Source organism: Anopheles marshallii, chromosome 2, assembly GCF_943734725.1.
Source record: "Anopheles marshallii chromosome 2, idAnoMarsDA_429_01, whole genome shotgun sequence".
In the NCBI taxonomy this organism is placed as follows: domain Eukaryota; kingdom Metazoa; phylum Arthropoda; class Insecta; order Diptera; family Culicidae; genus Anopheles; species Anopheles marshallii.
This window is the reverse complement of record NC_071326.1, coordinates 26,464,133-26,482,715: the sequence shown is the minus strand read 5'-3', so window position 1 is coordinate 26,482,715 and position 18,583 is coordinate 26,464,133. Positions and strand designations below refer to the sequence as shown.

Sequence of the window (18,583 nt, the reverse complement as noted above, 5' to 3'; positions counted from 1 at the left end):
GCGAATGGCAACGCAATCTGCATCGAAGCACTGCAGCTCATTACACGCTTCTCTTTTGCCGCTGCTTGTGGATCGATTAATGGGGCAATCCGTGAAGGAAGTGGGCATTCGGGTGTTTTTTTTTTTTTTTTTGGTAGCTGTTCTGTAGCCTCCCCCAAAAATAGATGAGTGGCAGAACCAGGGACCCGTGCAGTAAAGGAGTTTTTTTATTTCGTGTGCATTGGGGATGAAGCGGGACGTAGAAATGATTATTGTAATTGTGGATCGCATTCTGGGAGGCAAACGCTCTGGGGATTACCATGCGAATGCAACCGTATCGAAAATCCTCTCCCTCCGCAAAATCCGCCACTATCATCCAACCCCAATGCGCCCCCGTCACTCGGCCCGTAGCGAATCGCAGTAAATCCATCAATCAATTGTGCATTAACCGTGTCCGGCGAATGGTTTTTTGTTTCTTTTGTGCCGGAGGGGAGGAGTGGGATGAAGCTGTGCATATGCAGGATGGGTGCCCAAAAATAATGCCAATCTTCTTCTCGCTGGTACGCCTGGAACCCTCCATCACGGTGCGCACAAATCGACTAGCGTGAAGAAGATGCACATTTTTATTATCGGGGGGAGAGTATCAGATCCTGGCAGAGTTGTATGTTCCGTTTTTTTTTGCTGCGACCACCGTGCAAAAAGAGGAAGTTACACACACACAAAAAACACTGGAATTAATTACGGTCAATTTTTACCGGTAGCAAGTGGGCACTTTTGCCCGGCAACACACGACGGTTGCAGTTAATTCTCCCTATTCAACCTTCTGTTTGGAGTTAGTTTGTGCAGAAAAACTAAAAAAAAAAACAACAAACGCGTTTGGCGAGACGCGCATAGGAGCGGTAAGAAGCAAGAATTAACCACCATTGTACTTTGATGCTGATGATGCCTGTTCAGCTTGTGAACACACCTTTTTTCGTCTGTTTTTTTTGTGTGTGTGTCGTTTTTGGCTGTCTCGGGCGTAGAAGAGAACGCCACAGCACGAACAGCTGTACATGCGTAAAATGAAGTCAGTCTTGGCTAATTTGTGTCTTGTTCTATTCGCGATTGAATGCGATTAATTTTATTCTACTTAAGCGGTTGGCGGTTTATTTTTTGCTTTGTTTTTTTTGTCATCATTTAAGTTGAAGGCATACGCTACGTTAAAGCTTGCTGCAGTTTGCAAAACCCTCTCGCGTACAATTGGATTCGCTTTTTTCACATTTCCATTACCGTTTTGTTGTTAAATAACGCATTGAATATTTATGTTGATTTTTAAATGTCGCAAATTAGTGTTTTAAATGGACGGAAAACGGCTTTCCGTTATGCCATTTCTAGCTGTGTCGAACGAATGAGGTGTGACAACATCTCGGCGATGTGTTTTTTCTTAACATTTATTAAAACAAATCTATTGTAAACTTGTTAGATAATGTTGCATTAAATTGATATTTCTTTTCCTGTTTGCTTCTTTCTGCAGGTGTCGATGATGGCAGGCGACGGAACGTCAGCCAGGATCAAACAGGAACTGATCGAAACTTCCTGCTGCAGCCCGTCACCATCGTCGGTCGGTAGCTTATCCCAGACCAACATACTGTACGGGAATTCACCCACGGGAAAGGTAATAAATACGGTCAGGCGCATCTTTTTACAGTGCGATAGTTTGCTAACGTTTTTTGTCTCGCTTACAGATGGACTTCAAATGCAGCAGCAATAACAACGAAACACATCTCACAGAGCTGCACGGTACTGGTGGTGCCGCTGGACACAACGGTGGCAGCAATGGCGCCGGGAAACCACAGTCACCCGGCTCTCCGGACCGTCAGTTCTGCAGCTCAACTACCTCCGCCATCGGGGACTTTGGCAGCGATGGCACGAACCACGACACGATCAAGGAGGAGCTGCCGCGGCGATTGTGCTTGGTGTGTGGGGACGTGGCAAGTGGATTCCACTATGGCGTTGCCAGCTGTGAAGCCTGTAAAGCATTTTTTAAACGTACCATTCAAGGTAAGGGAAACAACACCCCCTTAAAGGTTGGTGTGTCCATCGGCAGGAGTGGAGCTTATGTTCTGTGTTTTTCTTTGTTTTTTTATTGTAGGAAACATTGAGTACACTTGTCCCGCAAGTAACGACTGTGAAATTAACAAGCGGCGACGGAAAGCGTGCCAAGCGTGTCGGTTCCGCAAGTGTCTACTGATGGGAATGCTCAAGGAAGGGGTCCGGCTGGATCGGGTAAGGGGCGGCCGGCAAAAGTATCGGCGCAATCCGTGCTCCAACCCGTACCAGATGCAGATCATACAGTCCAACCAGCAGTACACCGCCCAAACGCTGGAAGACATCAAGATCCTGGAAGTATTATCCTCGTTCGAGCCGGATCCACTGTCGATCGGCGGTGCTGGGGGTGATATGATGACGGTCGGGGAGGAGCGTAACGGTAACGGTGGTGCTCAAACGTCGAGCTCTTCGTTCTCGTCCGCCTCGTCGTCATCGTCCACGAGCAGCAATAGTAGCAACTCGCCCGGTGCTACGGCTGCCGCCGCCGATTCCGGCCTCGACCGGATGGTGATGGGCGGCGATGCGCAGGAAATTTTGAGCGTGCTGAGTGATATTTACGATAAGGAGCTGGTCGGTGTGATTGGGTGGGCAAAGCAGATACCGGGCTTCACCGATCTGCCGCTGAACGACCAGATGCGTCTGCTGCAGGTAAGCTGGGCCGAGCTGCTGACGCTAATGCTTGCCTACCGGTCGATTCCGTTCGATGGTCGGCTATACTTTGCCACCGACTTCTTCCTGGATGAGCGATCGGCAAAGGAGTGTGGTGCCCTTGATCTCTACAACCATGTAAGTGTTGTAAGGATGGCGTTGGTGTATTTGAAACCGCGGACACACGCTTTTCTCACACGATACCTGTGATTCTTCTCATCGAAACAGCTAGCACAAATCACCCAACGATTGGAAAAGATCTCGGCCACCAAGGAGGAGTACTATCTGTTGAAGGCCCTATCCCTGTCAAATTGTGATATCAGACTGGATAACTACAGTGCGCTCAAGAAAATTCGTGACTCGATACTGTACGCACTTAATGATTGTGTGTTGTTGATAAGGTAAGAATGCAAGAGCACTGAGATGTTAAACAAACACCACCACATTAATGTTTGTTTTTATTTTTTTGTTATCGGGTTCCACTCATATTGCAGGCAACATCAGGCGGTGTCACATCAGCAGCAGCTGCTACTGTTGCTGCCATCGTTACGACAAGCGGATCACATCATTCGCAAGTTCTGGACGAATGTGCATATCGAGGGTAACGTGACGATGAACAAACTGTTTGTCGAAATGCTCGAGTCCGTCTCACGATAAGATGCAATAACCGCCCTTAAAAGCAATCGCTACAGCTCTTTCATATTGTTGGGAATAGTTCCCAACATTACATTCAGGCAGGGAGTGAGACAGATAGAGTGGTGCGCAGTATAGTGACGTGGTCAGGGGAAGTGACTATAATTTCGTGGAATGGTTACCGAAGCGTTATTCGAATTGTTTACTTAGTTTTTAGGTATCTGTTTTTATGTTTTTTTTTCAAAGTACTGCTCTCGATTTCTTAGAGAAACACATCTCCTGTTTCGTCAAATCTGTAAAAACTATAATGTTCTACTATTGGGCGCACCTGTTCAGTGTTTGAGTAGCTGGTTTCTAGGTTTCATGGAATGATTTCATTGTAACGCTGGAAGGCGCAGCTAGTAGGTCTTCTTTTTTTTAATTCTACGTCTAGTTTGTGTAAAAGTTACCGGCAAATTCGGTTCGAAAGTTAAAGCTTCTGGAAGAGTGCATTGTTATAATATGAGAGAAGGTGACGCCGCAGTCCTTTGCTGAGCTAACCGGGGAAAACTGCAATAGTGTTGAATGCGCGTTGAATGTATCATTTTCGACGCGTGTCTTTTTTTCACGCAAATATTGTTGCGATTTATCGCAACCTTGTTGTAAATTCCAGTGACATTGGTGGCAATTTGCAGAACCATCAAAGCAAAAAAAAAGAAAAGAAAACGTTATCCAGAAGTGAGTGAGGATCGATTATATTGCTTTATTCTCAATTATTAGAGTATTTGCTTGTTTTTAATGACATTTCATTATTGTAGATCACGCACACAAATATTGTAGAGCGGTTTGAATGTAGGCAGGCGGGATTCTAAAGATTAACTCTACTTGCAATATCTATACTACCCGTTGTAATGGCCGTACAAGTGCCGTAGTAATTTATGTACAGAAAGCAATGTTTTGTATGTCGTATGTGTGGGTTATTGCGGGGAGAGGTGTTTGTCAGCGGCAGGTCTGTGTTTTTTAATGTTTTATTGTTTCGCTGGAGCGTATTCAAGAGAAACACTCTCTCTGTAACCACTTACATTCGTTTGATGCAATAGAGAGCTGTTGAAAGGTTCCAATCCTTGACAAAGAATAAAAACACACACAAACTTATTGTAAATGAGGTTAAAGTAAGGACAGATGGTTTATTGAGGAAAAAAATTGCAATACAGTTCAAAGGAAGAGATGCGCTATGACAGACAGAGCTGAATCTCGAGCGTTGTTTAAGAAAAGGTGTAAACAGTTTGGGACAACTATACCCGTCTTACAATAACATTACAGTACAACTCCACAAGCAAATGATCGTTCAAAATGATAAGCAGAGCATGAAGTCATACTCCGTTTGATTTTAATTTGTTGAATGTTTCCAAAATTCTTTATCGACGACGTGTATGTAGTTTTAAAACTTTATGTTTTCATATGAGCAACAACGTTTTCCGACAAAAGCGTAGAAAGACAAGTAGGTGAAGGGAGAATTACAAAAAAAAAACAGCAACCAAACCAACAAAATGGGGGAAAGGTTTTCAGCAAAGCAACGGACGATACAAAATGCGAATGCAACAAAAAATGGAAAACAAAATTTTATCAGCGTAAACGTATAAAATAGAAATAGTTCTATAACTCTGCAAATCGTTATTACATGTAAGAACTGAGCTGCACTTATCGGTTGTGGTACGCAATTACTACAACGGGCCCAACCCGCCCACTCGACATACCGATGTGTCATGGGGTGAAGCGAAACAAAATGAAAGGAAATACCCGAAAACTGACTGATGAAAGTCTCTCGGTACGAAATAGGATGATTGAAAGAAAGGCGGCATTAGCACCGGCAGACCGATAAGACCGATGAGGAATGTGTGTGTGTGTTTTTTTTATAGGGAGAATATGCAATTTATCCATTGCCTACAATAACACAGTAAGAAAACCAGCGTAGTATAGTAGCGATTAGTAATCTTCCGAGATTTTATGCCGGTCTCTAGCGGGATGGGGGAGAGTAGTGGTCTTGTGATGGCCGTCAGGTTGAGCTGGCAGACACACCGCTAAGGGTGTAGAGAATGTCTCAGGGAATGTAACGCGCGATTTGTTCTTGCGATTGTGACGATAGTTTAAAATGGACGTTGATTGTTTGGTAGTAAAGTTAGTGGATGGACATGGATGGTATGGAGAGGAGGGAGCTAAAGGAGCATACCGCATCAACCGCGTGCGGGTGTGTAGTAGTTGAATGGGGCAGAGGGTTATCGAATGGAATGGATCGTTAAATAGAAATACAGCAGGCACTATTTGCTAATACAGATAGTCAATGGTGTAATGAAGGGGTGAAAGTAGTGGCGATGGAAAGAAATTTGTTACTGTACTACTTTTAGGTTTGTTTTATTATTTGGTTAGAATATTACTTTGCACTTCTCTTTAGTTCTCTCTTGATGATCACTCTTGATGGTAGATATCACATTAACGTCAGGACAAACAGAATCCCAAATAGGAGACATATTAAAACTAAAACTTGATCACTGCAAATGCTTTTAAATGTCCACTTGCTGTTCATTTGATGCCATAATCAACATCCCATTTTGGTTCTGCACAAACAGTTTTCTCGTGGCAATGTTATTCAAAAAAGTTTATTGTATCTGTAGCGTAACACACACTTATGGCATTCAAATAGATATACCTGTTCGTGGAAAAGGTTTGAGCAATTTCGTAGAATTGAAATAGAACCGTGCTAACCGGACCGGAAAATAATACACTTAGTTGTTGAGGAGAAATTTTCCCCCTGATTTCCATAAGAAGGGTCCGTGGGGAAAGAACATTTGAGGTTGATTTCTCAACACCACTACCTTAAATCGTCTTATGGTCTTATGTGAAGGTAGCATATAATGAATACAGGACATGTCATCTATGTTCATTTTGTAGAGTGCATTTTATCTTTAATCATTTGTTCTTTAATCCACGGTTAGGAATATCTTTGTTCGAATAGTTATGAGTGAGCCACCTCAGGAATATAAAATACGAATCACCTGATTTCTTGTTTCTTTTTGCGATTAAAACATCTGAGAACTTAGTCTGAATATTAGGCCACTAGTGAACCGCCAAAAAAAAAAAGAGTTTCCTACAAGTGGGGTTTTCCGCGTCGTCCCTAGCATAACCCCCCGTGTTGCGTGTACTGTGAATAGAAGCACAATAAGAACTGCAGTACATAACGCATTTCATTACTAAGATTTGATAGCAAGCTTTGTTGCCAAAAAAAATCTCAAAGCATGCAATCGTCATAACACAACATTCGTAGTACCGTATGTTAGATAAAAGTTTGTTCTCGATAACACAGCACGTGCCATGTCTCTCTTTCTTTCTTATCTTCTTGGCGTAACGACCTACTAGGTCATTGCCTGCCATTTCTGGCTTACTAGACTTATTTTACCACGTAGCCAGATAGTTTGTCCTTTGCTACGGAGGATTCGACCGGTCCGTTCGTGTGAAGACCATCGGGCCACCGGGCCGCCCCCATGTATTCTGGGTATAATTGAAATGGAATCAACAACAGTCAAATTAATAAGAAACGAAAGACAAACCACAACGCAGAATGGATGTTTTTTTTTGTAATTTATTATGATAAAGTATTGGTATCATGTTCGTGGATTGGAGTTACTCCACTTACTAAGGTTGTTGTAAATTCCTTTCCTACATCGATCTGTTCCACTAGAACAGTTTGTATGTAATTGACTGAAATATAGCACAGTTGTACATCCAACAGTGCCGACGTCATTTGTTTATGTGTGTATGTAGAATTTCTCAACGAATTCCCAAAGAAGCCAAATATTGACGCAAGCTACAGATGCTGAGTTTCCTTCCGCTCTGAGTTTTATTCTATTCCCCTAGCGGTAAAGAAACAGTGCGGCAGGTGGATCGGGAACATTATTGTCACAATGGCAACATCCTAATGGAGCGATTCTATACATACACACACACACACACCTTAGCTCATTGTGGCGTTAGTAATTAGTAACTTAGTCCTTAGTTCTGTCGCCATGACGGTGTCTCGATCCGGCACTGGTCAACAGACGATTTTTATTAGTTTGTGTTGGGGTATTCCTTCCGAGAAAAAGGTGAAACACGTGCCACACTTGGCATGGCTTGGCGCAAATCAAAAGCTCCTCACGGCCGGCAATGGTAACCAGTGACATTGGTTTCCACGTTCTGTTACTGTTCGTACATTAAAGTTCGGAAGATTCGACCACATTAAACGATGGACATACGTTCGCAGTGACGATAGCTAATGGTACAGCTGGTGACAATTGGGTAATGAGTCGTTTGCGTAATGCCGTCCGGACGGTCGGGAACAGATTCTGGCAATGCATTGTTGAAAAGCTGGCAAGATAACGTACTTGCCGGAAATGGTAATCCGGTTTGGTCGCGAGAGTGTTTGGCTTCAAATGTGACAGGTGAATGCTATTCTCGGAACATAAGCGCGGAGGCTACAATACGATGCCTACGCTACTGTTTGATATGCTGTAGAAGAGCATTATTTTCTAAATTTATTATTAGATAATGTGTGAGCGTTTAAAGCGAAAATGCCATTCTGTTATTTATGGCAATCGAGCACCGAATGGCTATCGAATTGATAACGTAATAGAGAGCACAAAAAAGAGGGAAGAAAAAGAGACACATACAATGGAATGGCAAGCGGAAGTAAAACATCGCTGGAAATGTAACACATCCAATCCACAGCGGGGAAGTAAAAATAGTCCGAGGTAATCTGGAACCCCGTGGTTGCCGTCTTGTCGACAGAAGTGCGTGTGTGTGTGTGGAATTGCAGGGAAAAGATAACAAGTTTATTTTATATTTATTGTTGTTAGCCTTTCGCTTGCCCACCCGATCCCGAGACCCGATTTGAGTTACCGCTTCAAAAAGAAAGCGTATGAAATGCGTACCAAAGGTAGTAAAGGGTCATCCTTACTGTTCGTGCGTGTGTGTGAACCGAAGATCTGATATCTTCCTTTGCACAGAACCAAGCACAAAAAAAGCACTAAGCTCTAGTGGGAAAGGTGCTGATACATAGAAACGCTTCCTCCAATAGATGCAACCATTTTCACTCGGCACTTGCTATATCGGCACACACGCACACAATAAAAGTAATAATCACTCAGTAAACAAACTATTAAATCTGCATTGCTGCACTTGCCTGCAGGCTGCACCATCCGGAACGGTTCGGTACCAGGCCACATTAGTGGCAGCGGTGCTTCAGGAATTGGTCTGCCCGAAAGCCATTTGAATTTAGATTGGTTCATTTAAATTTTAACGTATGACCCATTAAAAGGTGTGCCGAGTGTGCCGTGGGGTCTGATACTGTTCATCGTGTCCGACCTGCCGAGTGACCCGCTGAGCTTGCTACCCCCGGCTGAATGGCAAAGTTCGTAAAGTTTGGCATGAAAAGCGATGCAGCCCGACAATCGCTCTTCTTCGCAAGATGATGCTGTTCAATTAAAGCGCCCTGCCTGTCTGTCTAGCTGTGTGTGTGTGTATGTTCCCCCCTCAATTAAGCACCAGGACATTCGGTGATGCATTCCGGCCGGTACGATTCTCAGCAAAAAAGCGCACATGCCCCGAACGAACATAGAGGTTTTTTTTATTGTTTGGGGCAAGCCCCGTGACGATGCTGCGAGCATAAATTAATATTTTTGTGAAAAACGGAAAGCTGATCGCAAAAGAAGGCATAAATCATAACGAAGCCCCATCCCCGGGGTTTGTGTGAGTGGGATTGTTGGAAGGCAAATGTGTGCATGTTTGCCGTGGGCATAAATATTCATTTTGGGTAGTAGTGTGGAGCAAGCAAAATGGAGCCTGGAATATTGTTGGCCGGCGCCTGCTGCTTGGATAGTGGGGTGTGTCTTTATGTGGTATTGGAAATGTAAATCGGTTTGATTCCGGTGTTCATGCTCGTGGTGTGTTTTACCATTTAACTTTCTTTTGCGTTTTTGTTTGCTCGATTTGAAAAGGACAAACACAAGTAAACACTTCCTGGAATGATGATTAACACGCAGTTTTTTGTTAACTTCCTTTGAATGGAAGAAAAAATCGTAAGCATAGCTTATGTTACAAACTCCTTCATTAATTCATCCTACACTGGTTTCACGCTCCGAAGTGTGCTAAATACGATAAACTGTGAACACAAGGCACGAATGCAGTGCTTACCATAACTATATGGGTGCCTGTTTTTATTGCAATTTTTTTAACAGTTTTAAAGACAAGTTAAAAACAGTGTTTGGAAAACTTGTGTGAAATGCAATTTTACGTCTTTTCATGTTTTTCTAACCTTTAATGCTTGATAGGTAACTTAATTGTTTTAGTGTATTTTTGTGATACATTGTGTATAAGTCACTAGCAAATATTTTGAAATGCAAACGGGAGCATCGCCTACTTAAGGAATAGACAGTGCGAATGTGATTCGGGCAGACAAAGCCGGTCCACGAACCACTACAACATTTTTTTAAGAACCATAAAGTTTCTTAGTTTTCGCCAAAGTAAAAAGATTTAATCATCATCTCCCAATAATTTTCTTGTCTTCGCTATACTATTCGGGCCCCTGTAGATGGGTGTCTGTGTTAGTGATGTGTACTCCGGAATGGATTCATCATTCCACTCCAACTCCGGCGCCAGTACACAAGATTTAACTCCAGAAAAAAACCGGAGCTTACTCCGGATTAATCCGGAGTTTGCTACGGCAAATACTCCAGGGTGCCGGGTGTACTAATGTAATAATTAAGTGAATTAATACGCAAAGCGCGCTAAAAAAGTAAATTTATCGAATAAAATTATTGTAACCTTGTATCGAATGATATAAACAGAACGAAATGAAATATATTTATTCGTTTGCAAACTGGCTGTGGCTTACCGAACAAATACGTTGTTTTGGAGACACCGCAGTCAAGTGTGAAGTAAAATCCGGAACCAACTCCGGAAAAAGTTGGATTTTACCCAACATTATTCAGTGTTTTTTTGAGGAGCTTTTAGTGCCCATGTAGTAATGGAAAGCACTGTACAAGAAGCACCACGGCGATAGCATCGCAAATTCAAAAACGTCCCACACCTCCTAATGCAAACGCATTGATTGCTTGTTTTGATGAGTTGTTTGCAAAGCAAAAATAAAAGTACAAATGGGTTCGTGTTTGTTTTCCTATTCTTCAGAACACAATGAAACCTTAAGCATGTCAAAATGCTACAATTGCTAAGTGTCTGTAGGGAAAATGTTCTTCAGGTGAGAGTTACCAAGAACTATAAAAGCAATTTGCTTTTGCCTGTGTGAGTGTTTTTTTCATGTGATGAGGAAATGGGAGGGAAAATGAAAAAGGAAATTTGAAGAATTTCCCAACCCTCGGAAACCGTAGAAATCTAACGGATATCAGTTTGTCCGAGTGCTTACAGCTCAGTCCGTAAGCATATCCAAAGGCGAAGGTTTTGTGTTTGTAATGTCTTCAATTTTAGGTGGCCACAGCCACATTTAGTAAGTGTCCTACTTACCGTTGGGAACACAACATGCATTATAGAAAAGGTAAATGTAGTATTTCCTAACCTTTGCCCACCATTCACCGTGGCAGACGGTTTGAGTGACACAAGCGATAAGCTTCTTCTAACCTTATATTGCCCACAAACACAGGGCAGCAAGCAAGACAATGGTCACGACTGCCAGGACGTTCGTCAAATTTACGGATGAGCTGACACATTAGGGATAGAAATGGGACCTAAATTCCGGTGGAAAGCACTTGAAATGCGTCACATTATGACATTTAATATAGGACTGTGAAACTGTGCAGATAAAACTTTAATGTCTGCATTCACGCAAGGTCGGAACGTTCTATAGCTTTCGTTCATAAACTTTAAACGTTAACTTAACGGACGTTCTTAAAAGGAAGTTGATTGACGGTAAAGAAATATATAGAATGACATGAATTAAGGAAACAATTAGCAAATGCAACTGTAACTCATCTTTTCGCCAATTTCTCATTCAGGTTGTTTCGCTTAACGATCAAATCTATTGTTTTATGACCCTGCCATAACCGATTAAACGATTTACACTTGTTTTCAGCGCCTGCAATCTCTTCCGCTGGAAGACGTGTCCCCGTGAACATAAGGACGCGCATTGTTTCGGTACAATTTAATGAAGCAGTTGATTGAGACATTAACGATCACGTGTCGCCATCTCGCTGTCCGGAACGGGATGGCTTCCTTTCCCATTGTTACGGGTTTATAATGTCTTTGTTTTAATGGCGATATCCCATCGACGTCCCGAACCACTTACCGATGTGCTCTGTGTGTGTGTGGGTGTGTGTGCTGCCGTGGATGGTCGCAACGTTTCGCAGTGATGTAAATCACACAGAAATGACCCTCGTAGCTCAGGCCAGCCATACCCTGGCGAGGAACAGTGCCAACAGGCCATCAATTTTGCATGAAATGTTTAACCGCCCGCCTGGTCGTTGTCGTAAGGTGGAGCTGAGTTGGTACCAGGGCGTTTGCAAAAGACACGATGCCGATGACAGTGAATAATACTTTCCTTTTTGGGTGAAGATGATTAAGGCTAAACGCTACCTTCCAGTAGTAGGCAGCAATTGAGCCAGCTTTGCGATAGAGATTTATTTGAATCCCTCTTTACCACTGATACAATGAAATGAAATGAATGAATGAAAGAACGAACATTGTTGATAATGAAGATCGGACATAAAGGTCAAACATTTATTATCTACCCGTCAGCTTGTGCTTCGCACTGCACTGTGTGTAATTCAATAAAATTGTTATTCATCTTCACCCTTAAAGTAGGCCACGATGAGAGGGGAAAAATATTATGTTGTCCCAAGCGCGGACCCGATTAAAAGAAGCAAAGTAGCCTGGACTTGCACGGGTGCAAAGAAAGTAATTTTGTTATGCGAAATGCATACCTTCAGGCGATTTTGTTTTCGTGACCACGGTGGTGAAGGTACGGGACAAGAATTTTATATTAGAAATGAATTCTTCACATTTAAGCATGTTTTACTGAACGCGTTGCTCAAACCGTTCCTGCATGGACGGAAATCGTTGCCCTCATTAACGTACGTATGCACTAGTAATGGCTGTTACATGTGTTTCACTTGGTTATTGTCAACAAATTTCTCCCTGCATGTTGTAACGTACTATGCGGCGAAGGAAACCTCGCGCAAACCCTGAACCACATGTAATAGGCAACTACTGTGCTGGTTGTACTAGTATGTTTCTTTTTATCACTGCACAGTGCACATGTGCTTGTATGTGCTGCCATCCTTAGATAACTGCATAGCAAATCTGCACCACTTCAGCTGCATCACTTTCGAGTGGGGGAATTGTTTCGGTCGTACTGATGGGTTAAAGCTCTTTGGCCACATTAGCGTGCGACAGCAAAGTACTTCACTTGCGACGATCTACGACGGCAAGCAACATCTTCTGAGTCTTTCGCCGTTTGCCGTGCCGTTCCTGCGACAGTGGCGCTTGTGTGGCGTACTGGTACATGGTTTTGTTGGCACCGTGGCCCAATTTGCATGTAAATTTGTTCCCTTGTTCCCGTTTTGCCGGTGCACGGAACCTGCTCACTGTTCATTTCTCGTGAATGAAATTTGCCACTTACCGTTCATCGACACGGTTGCAGTGGGTTTGGCGCGTTGGCGTTTGGATGGGAATTGGGCTTGGGCCGTTTGTCATCGACTAGCCTAGAGGTGCGGATTTATGTGACATCGTTTCGGTAAAATGGGTTGTAAGGAAGGTCCCTTACAGGAGAGTAGCTTAAGGATTGCAGAGGTCCCGAAAACTTACCGACAGTTGAAATCGTGTCGGATATGGGTGATATTTATTGGGAACTCATGCATACGAAATTAGATAAATTTGAACAAATGTGTCTATAAAATCAAATTGTTAATAGTGTGGAAAAAACACACCCATATGAATATCTTATACACTATAGGAGGAGTATAATTTAATATCGCAATGCGCACTGAAAACTGCTCAGCGTTCTGTTTTTGTTGGTAGCAACTTAAAAAGTACCATGCGTCTCCATTTGGTGAAAATTCATGTTTCCACTACTTAATTAATTAAAATGGCTTTGCTTAACGCTTGTTAAAACGCTCAGCATTATTATACAGCAGTCACATTGGAACGGGAACGTGTACAAATATTTGGTCGTTACGAGAAACCTTAACATCCTCGTGTAAATGTCCTACCAAAACGTACCACTGGACAGGGGCTAAACGTCCTCGCCTTGAAGAGGGAAGAACAAACTGCACTCAAAAAAGCATTCCCTTGTAACATGCTGCCGCCAATCGGCCAATCGTAGGGCGGATCGGTTACGAAAATTAACAGCAACAATGTTTTAATTAAAATCGATCGCCAAAAGCACGCTTCCAGCCTCGGATAAGTTTCGCACCGGAAGGGATACTCGACGGAATGGGTCCCCTTTGTGTCCCGCTGATCGGCAAACCGATTTGCAATTATGTTCGATAACGATTTCAGGTCCAGTTTCTTCCCGGACTTTCCACACCCGAACAGGCTTAAGCTCGATTTTGTTGGCCGCACTAAACCGGAGAAAGTACAAATTTATTAGACTCCGACCCATTTGTTCGATGGTATTCGCTCCCAGCAGCTCTTGAGCGTGTGGTGGAACAAACGAAGCTAAAATGTGTCCCTTTTGTGTGGTATTGCTTTTTCTTCCTTGCGACAAATGCGAACGAACTCGTTCGCCACTACGGCAGCTTCAAGAAGTTTGCGATGCAAAGCGAAAGCGATAAATTCGCCCCATTTTGCTGTTACTCGATTGTGGTGTTTTTTTTTTGGGACGATGTATGGTGAATTAGAAAGAGGAAAAGAAGAAGAAAATGAAATAAAACTGAAATCAAGGATCTGTCGTAACCCGGCATTGGGTAACGGCGCCAACTGGTCGTTCCAAATCTGGATGCCCTTAGGTGCTAATCTGGCTGGTGCTGCAACCGCAAATGTGATTTCATCTCGGATTTCGCTCACCCCTTGCGTTGGGTTATGGGGGTTTTACCCGTCCGAATCGATAGCCCGGTACGGTGCCTGCAGACACATCTGGGTGCCGTTGTAACGACGTGCTAAGTAATACATATACGGCCACGGTCAACGTATGTTGGACGCGCGCTCAGGCAGGCGGTGTTGACTTTTCTCTTTTCGGCAAGACAATTTGAAATAACGCTTAGGTGGAAGAATGGAACGTGCTGAAACAACAACGCAGTGACGCAGTGTTGGCCTCCGAGTGAGGGTAAAATTCATATCTACTTGATACGTTTTTCTACCAATGACCAGGCGTCTCCATTGTTTGTCAGATTTGGTATTGACAGTAGAACTGTCAAACAGCTTTTTTGTTTGCGGTTACTTTGCAAACAATTTCAAAGAGATATATTTTAATTGGATAATTTCTTTATGGATTGAGAATTGTTTAGCCATAAGTATAAATTTGTTTTAAATCGTGAAAATAACTGATCCATTAGTTTTAGTGTTAATTCAACCATCGAATATCACTTTAAATATTGTCCTTCCCTAACTTCTCCTACAAAAATGCTTCAGTAAATGAATCTACCGCTAATGGTATCCTCGCCGAGAATTCGGTTAGCCCGAAAATCTCAACATTTCCATACCAACCGGTGCAACGAACTGTGGCAATGTGGTTAGCCCATAAAAATCTCAAACATTTTAACGCTTCTTCCTGGTAGGTAAGGCACATCCGGCTTAATTACCGGTTTACCCGGTAACCGGAACTTGTCCGCACTGTTAATTGTTTTTCGAAGGAAGAAGTTGGGAGCGACCTTCCGTGTGGTTTCATTTAATGTTCGGGGGTTTTTAGTTTAAAATTTGCCTTACCTTTGTGGGGTCGTTAAGCGCCGGGGGGTTTTGCCTGGAAGAATCATGAGTAAGGTATCGCACAAAACAGGAAGTGATGGTAGAATTTAGATGAGGTGAACCATTATAGAAAAGAAAACTCAAGATCTTCTTCAAGCGTTTTCAAGCGACGCTAAGCAAGTTTGGTGAAGAATATCACCCCCGTTTCAGAAGAGTGCTTAACCGCGCGACGAAACCGGAGTGACAGTCGCTGACATGAAGATGCTTACGATAAAGCACATCAAACGGCAGCGCACGCAAGCATGTGTGACAGTTGTTTCTTTTCGGCAGAACATTCATTCCACTGTGCAGACTCTTCGTGCCAAAACCATATACCGTTAAGCCTTGAGATCAATCAAAGCACCAGCAAACAAAAAATTAACCCACACGAAATCTGCACCCCATCCTGCCTTTAATTCGATCCAAAACGGCACAGCAAAAGCATGGCCTTAATAAAGCCACCAATCGTTTTGCGGGAATTATCCGACGTAACCTTTCATCTTTACCCCGCCGGAAACACCGGAATCGTTGATACATTCGACATGGGCGACGTGGTGACGAAGAAACGAGTGATTAATAGCTGGTCGCAGAGCTGGATTGACACGAGCGTTGGCGTACGGCGAGATCATTTATCATTCGTTCGTCCCGTGAGCGCGTTGATCCGGCGGTTTGCGTTGATGCGGCGCACGACAAGTTGCAGTTATCTCATTTACAGCGGGCTGTTACTGTGTGGTGCTATCATGTTTTAGTAAACTTTTCTTAAAGTCAGTAACCTTCCACAACAGTACGGTCTGGCTATTTGATAAAAAAACAACAAGAAAAAAACATCCTTCAGTAACTTTGTGTAAGGAGTGATTAGTTAAAAACTTGACCGATTTGTGTTTTTTTTGTTTAATCTCCTTCGAAACAGAACGTTTCAACGCTTCTTTTTTCTATCCTCCTGGGTGGGAAAGTATTTTCCTTATTAAGAGAAGAAAGACTTCGTGAAGCATTATTAACTAGATAAAGGAAATTGATGGATTTCTCTCGGTTTCCTTCTGGTTTAGCATGCTTCTGCCTTTTTTGTGAGTACAGCTTCAGTTCTTGAGCTATTTCTAGGGTACTCTAAAGCTTTAGCAAGATCCCATTGTTAGCGAAAGAGCAACAGAAGCTAATCGTGTGAGATTAAGGATTTGTTGTTCCCTCAATGCGAAATACTATACTGCCTACGAAATGATTTGTTTGCGCAACGATTCCAGATGTGTTGCATTTTAGAAAATTTAGGCAAGCATAAACATTTTTATTTCATAACTAATTACGTTAGTATTACAGGCTTAAAGGCATTTCCCACCATGTTGATTGTAGATTGGAAACCTTACCACTGAAACAAAAGTGTGAGTGGATGGGGTTAAGGTCCGTTTCAATTGGTTGTAGAGAAATGATGCATTAAATTCCGAAACGATACGTGTTTAAATTATGAAGATTGAAATCATATAAGGAAGGACATCATAACAACGAGAGGCTCGCACGTGGAACTCAGTTGATTTGCATTCGGGGTAAAATTCGGGGTGTTGCAAATTTGAGTGCTTGAAACTTAAGTGAGTCAAGGCTAATAGAATTTTTTTAATAAAAAAAAAACGTATTACGGACAGCTTAAAATTTCGGACAAATTTCGCTGAAATTTTATTTCTGGCCTTGCCTTGCTGCATCGGCGTACATAGGAATCGATTCTTGTGATAATAATCTACTAGAAAACTGTGATGGTTTATCATTTTACACATCATTTTTACAAATTCGATTAAAAAAGACAATTAGTCGTTGACATGTAAAAAATAAGGTAAAAAAGCTATCATATCATTTTAAGTGTAGATTCATTCTTTTAATTTATTAGTTAATCAGGCAATTGTTATTGAACTGCATGTGATTATTGATAATATTGTTATTATGTTTATGTTTATGTATGTACATATGGAAGTAAGTTAATTACTTAAGTGCAATTTTAAATTCAAACAATTTAACGAAAACATCCTTCAAACTTGTTGCTTCCAAATAAACAAAAAAATGCAATTAAGGCAATTGAGTCTCTCGCCACTTACTTCATCTGCAAAAGCTTTCCAGAAAAAGATCATAATGGTTTTAAGCTTCCCCAGCCGCTGGGATTTCAGCATTCATTAGTCTTCGGTGTGTGTTTGTGTCTGTGAGCACGCGTGCGTTCACCTACTGCATGCAGCATGACATCCTGCGATAAAAAAAAGACATAAAACGCATCCAGTTGCACGATGGGTTTTGGCCTCCGGCGCAAAAGGGCAAACAAAAAACCCCGCCCAAACGCACCAAAAACATATATCACCTTCAGCCGGGTGGCAGGTCGGGTGTCGGGCACCCGATGGGAATACTGATAAGCGGTCGTAATTGAATTTATGCTAGCAAATTTGGAGTACACCATGAATTTGTTTCAACGCGATCTGATAAAAAACCTACCCCACGCCATATCGTGCCATCATTAAGCATTGCGTATACGGGCGTTCCCGCTGTTTGCCTCCGCCACTCAAAAACAAAACGTTGATACTGTGCGGTATATTAAAGTTTTGTAGAATTGCAATAAGTTAAGCGAACCGTGCCAACGGGGAACTCGCACAATAAAACCCCCGGCACGAAATAAAAGGTAGTTGCGTGGTTTCCGCTCAGTACCGGGAAGCGAATGCTTTTAATGTTACTTTTTCCCATCTATTTTTTGTACAATTGTTTTTTTTTGCTTTCACTTTTCTTTTTGTTTTGTTAGTTCCTGTGCCTTATGGACGCTGGCCCGAAATAAGCCCTCATTCTCTTGCTGTCTCTCTTTCTCTTTCTGTGCAGGATGTACGGTACGGATGCAAGGAAAACCATAAATTGCTTCACCCGGGGTCCTAATCTTCCCTTATACCGAATTCTTCCGCTCGGTACGTATTCTAGCGGGATAGATCTTAGCTTTTATCGGGCGGAGAGCTCGGGAGAAAGAGCAACGAAAAGAACACCGTTACCGTTTCGTGTGGTTACGGCTCGCAAACTTTTTCACTCACAAACGCCACCGGTCGCGGTTGATTCGCACCAACGCCTCACCGTCTGTTGCCATAACCTTGCCAAAGGCCACCCACGGCGTAGATGTATGATGTTCACCTGTGCCTTTCGTGCGTGTGTTCGGTCCAAGCAACATGCACTTTTATCAATCCCCATTGCACCGCAACGAAGTGGGTGGTGGGGGCTATTAAATTTATACACTTCCTGTCACTCGTCGCCGGGGGCGGCATCTTGTTGCCGGGCGCTTGAACTGTCCACCAAGGAAATGCATCATTGCGTTGACATAAATTTCATTTCC

At 42.7% G+C, this 18,583-nt stretch overlaps 1 protein-coding gene across 1 annotated transcript; it reads left to right on the top strand.

The window, feature by feature from the left end:
- The first annotated feature begins 1,498 nt into the window (after positions 1-1,498).
- Positions 1,499-3,372, top strand: LOC128709657 (steroid hormone receptor ERR2). The gene is made up of 5 exons (XM_053804662.1): positions 1,499-1,633; positions 1,704-2,019; positions 2,111-2,853; positions 2,944-3,116; positions 3,210-3,372. The coding sequence occupies exons 1-5, from the start codon at positions 1,499-1,501 to the stop codon at positions 3,370-3,372; spliced, it is 1,530 nt and encodes a 509-aa protein (XP_053660637.1).
- The last annotated feature ends 15,211 nt before the right edge of the window (positions 3,373-18,583 follow it).

Excerpts from the sequence above, each read along its gene's own strand:
- LOC128709657 (XM_053804662.1), top strand. The coding sequence starts at position 1,499 with ATGATGGCAGGCGACGGAACGTCAGCCAGGATCAAACAGGAACTGATC. Across the intron at positions 2,020-2,110 it reads TTTTAAACGTACCATTCAAG|GAAACATTGAGTACACTTGT; the intron begins GTAAGGGAAACA and ends TTTTTATTGTAG. Across the intron at positions 2,854-2,943 it reads CCCTTGATCTCTACAACCAT|CTAGCACAAATCACCCAACG; the intron begins GTAAGTGTTGTA and ends TCATCGAAACAG.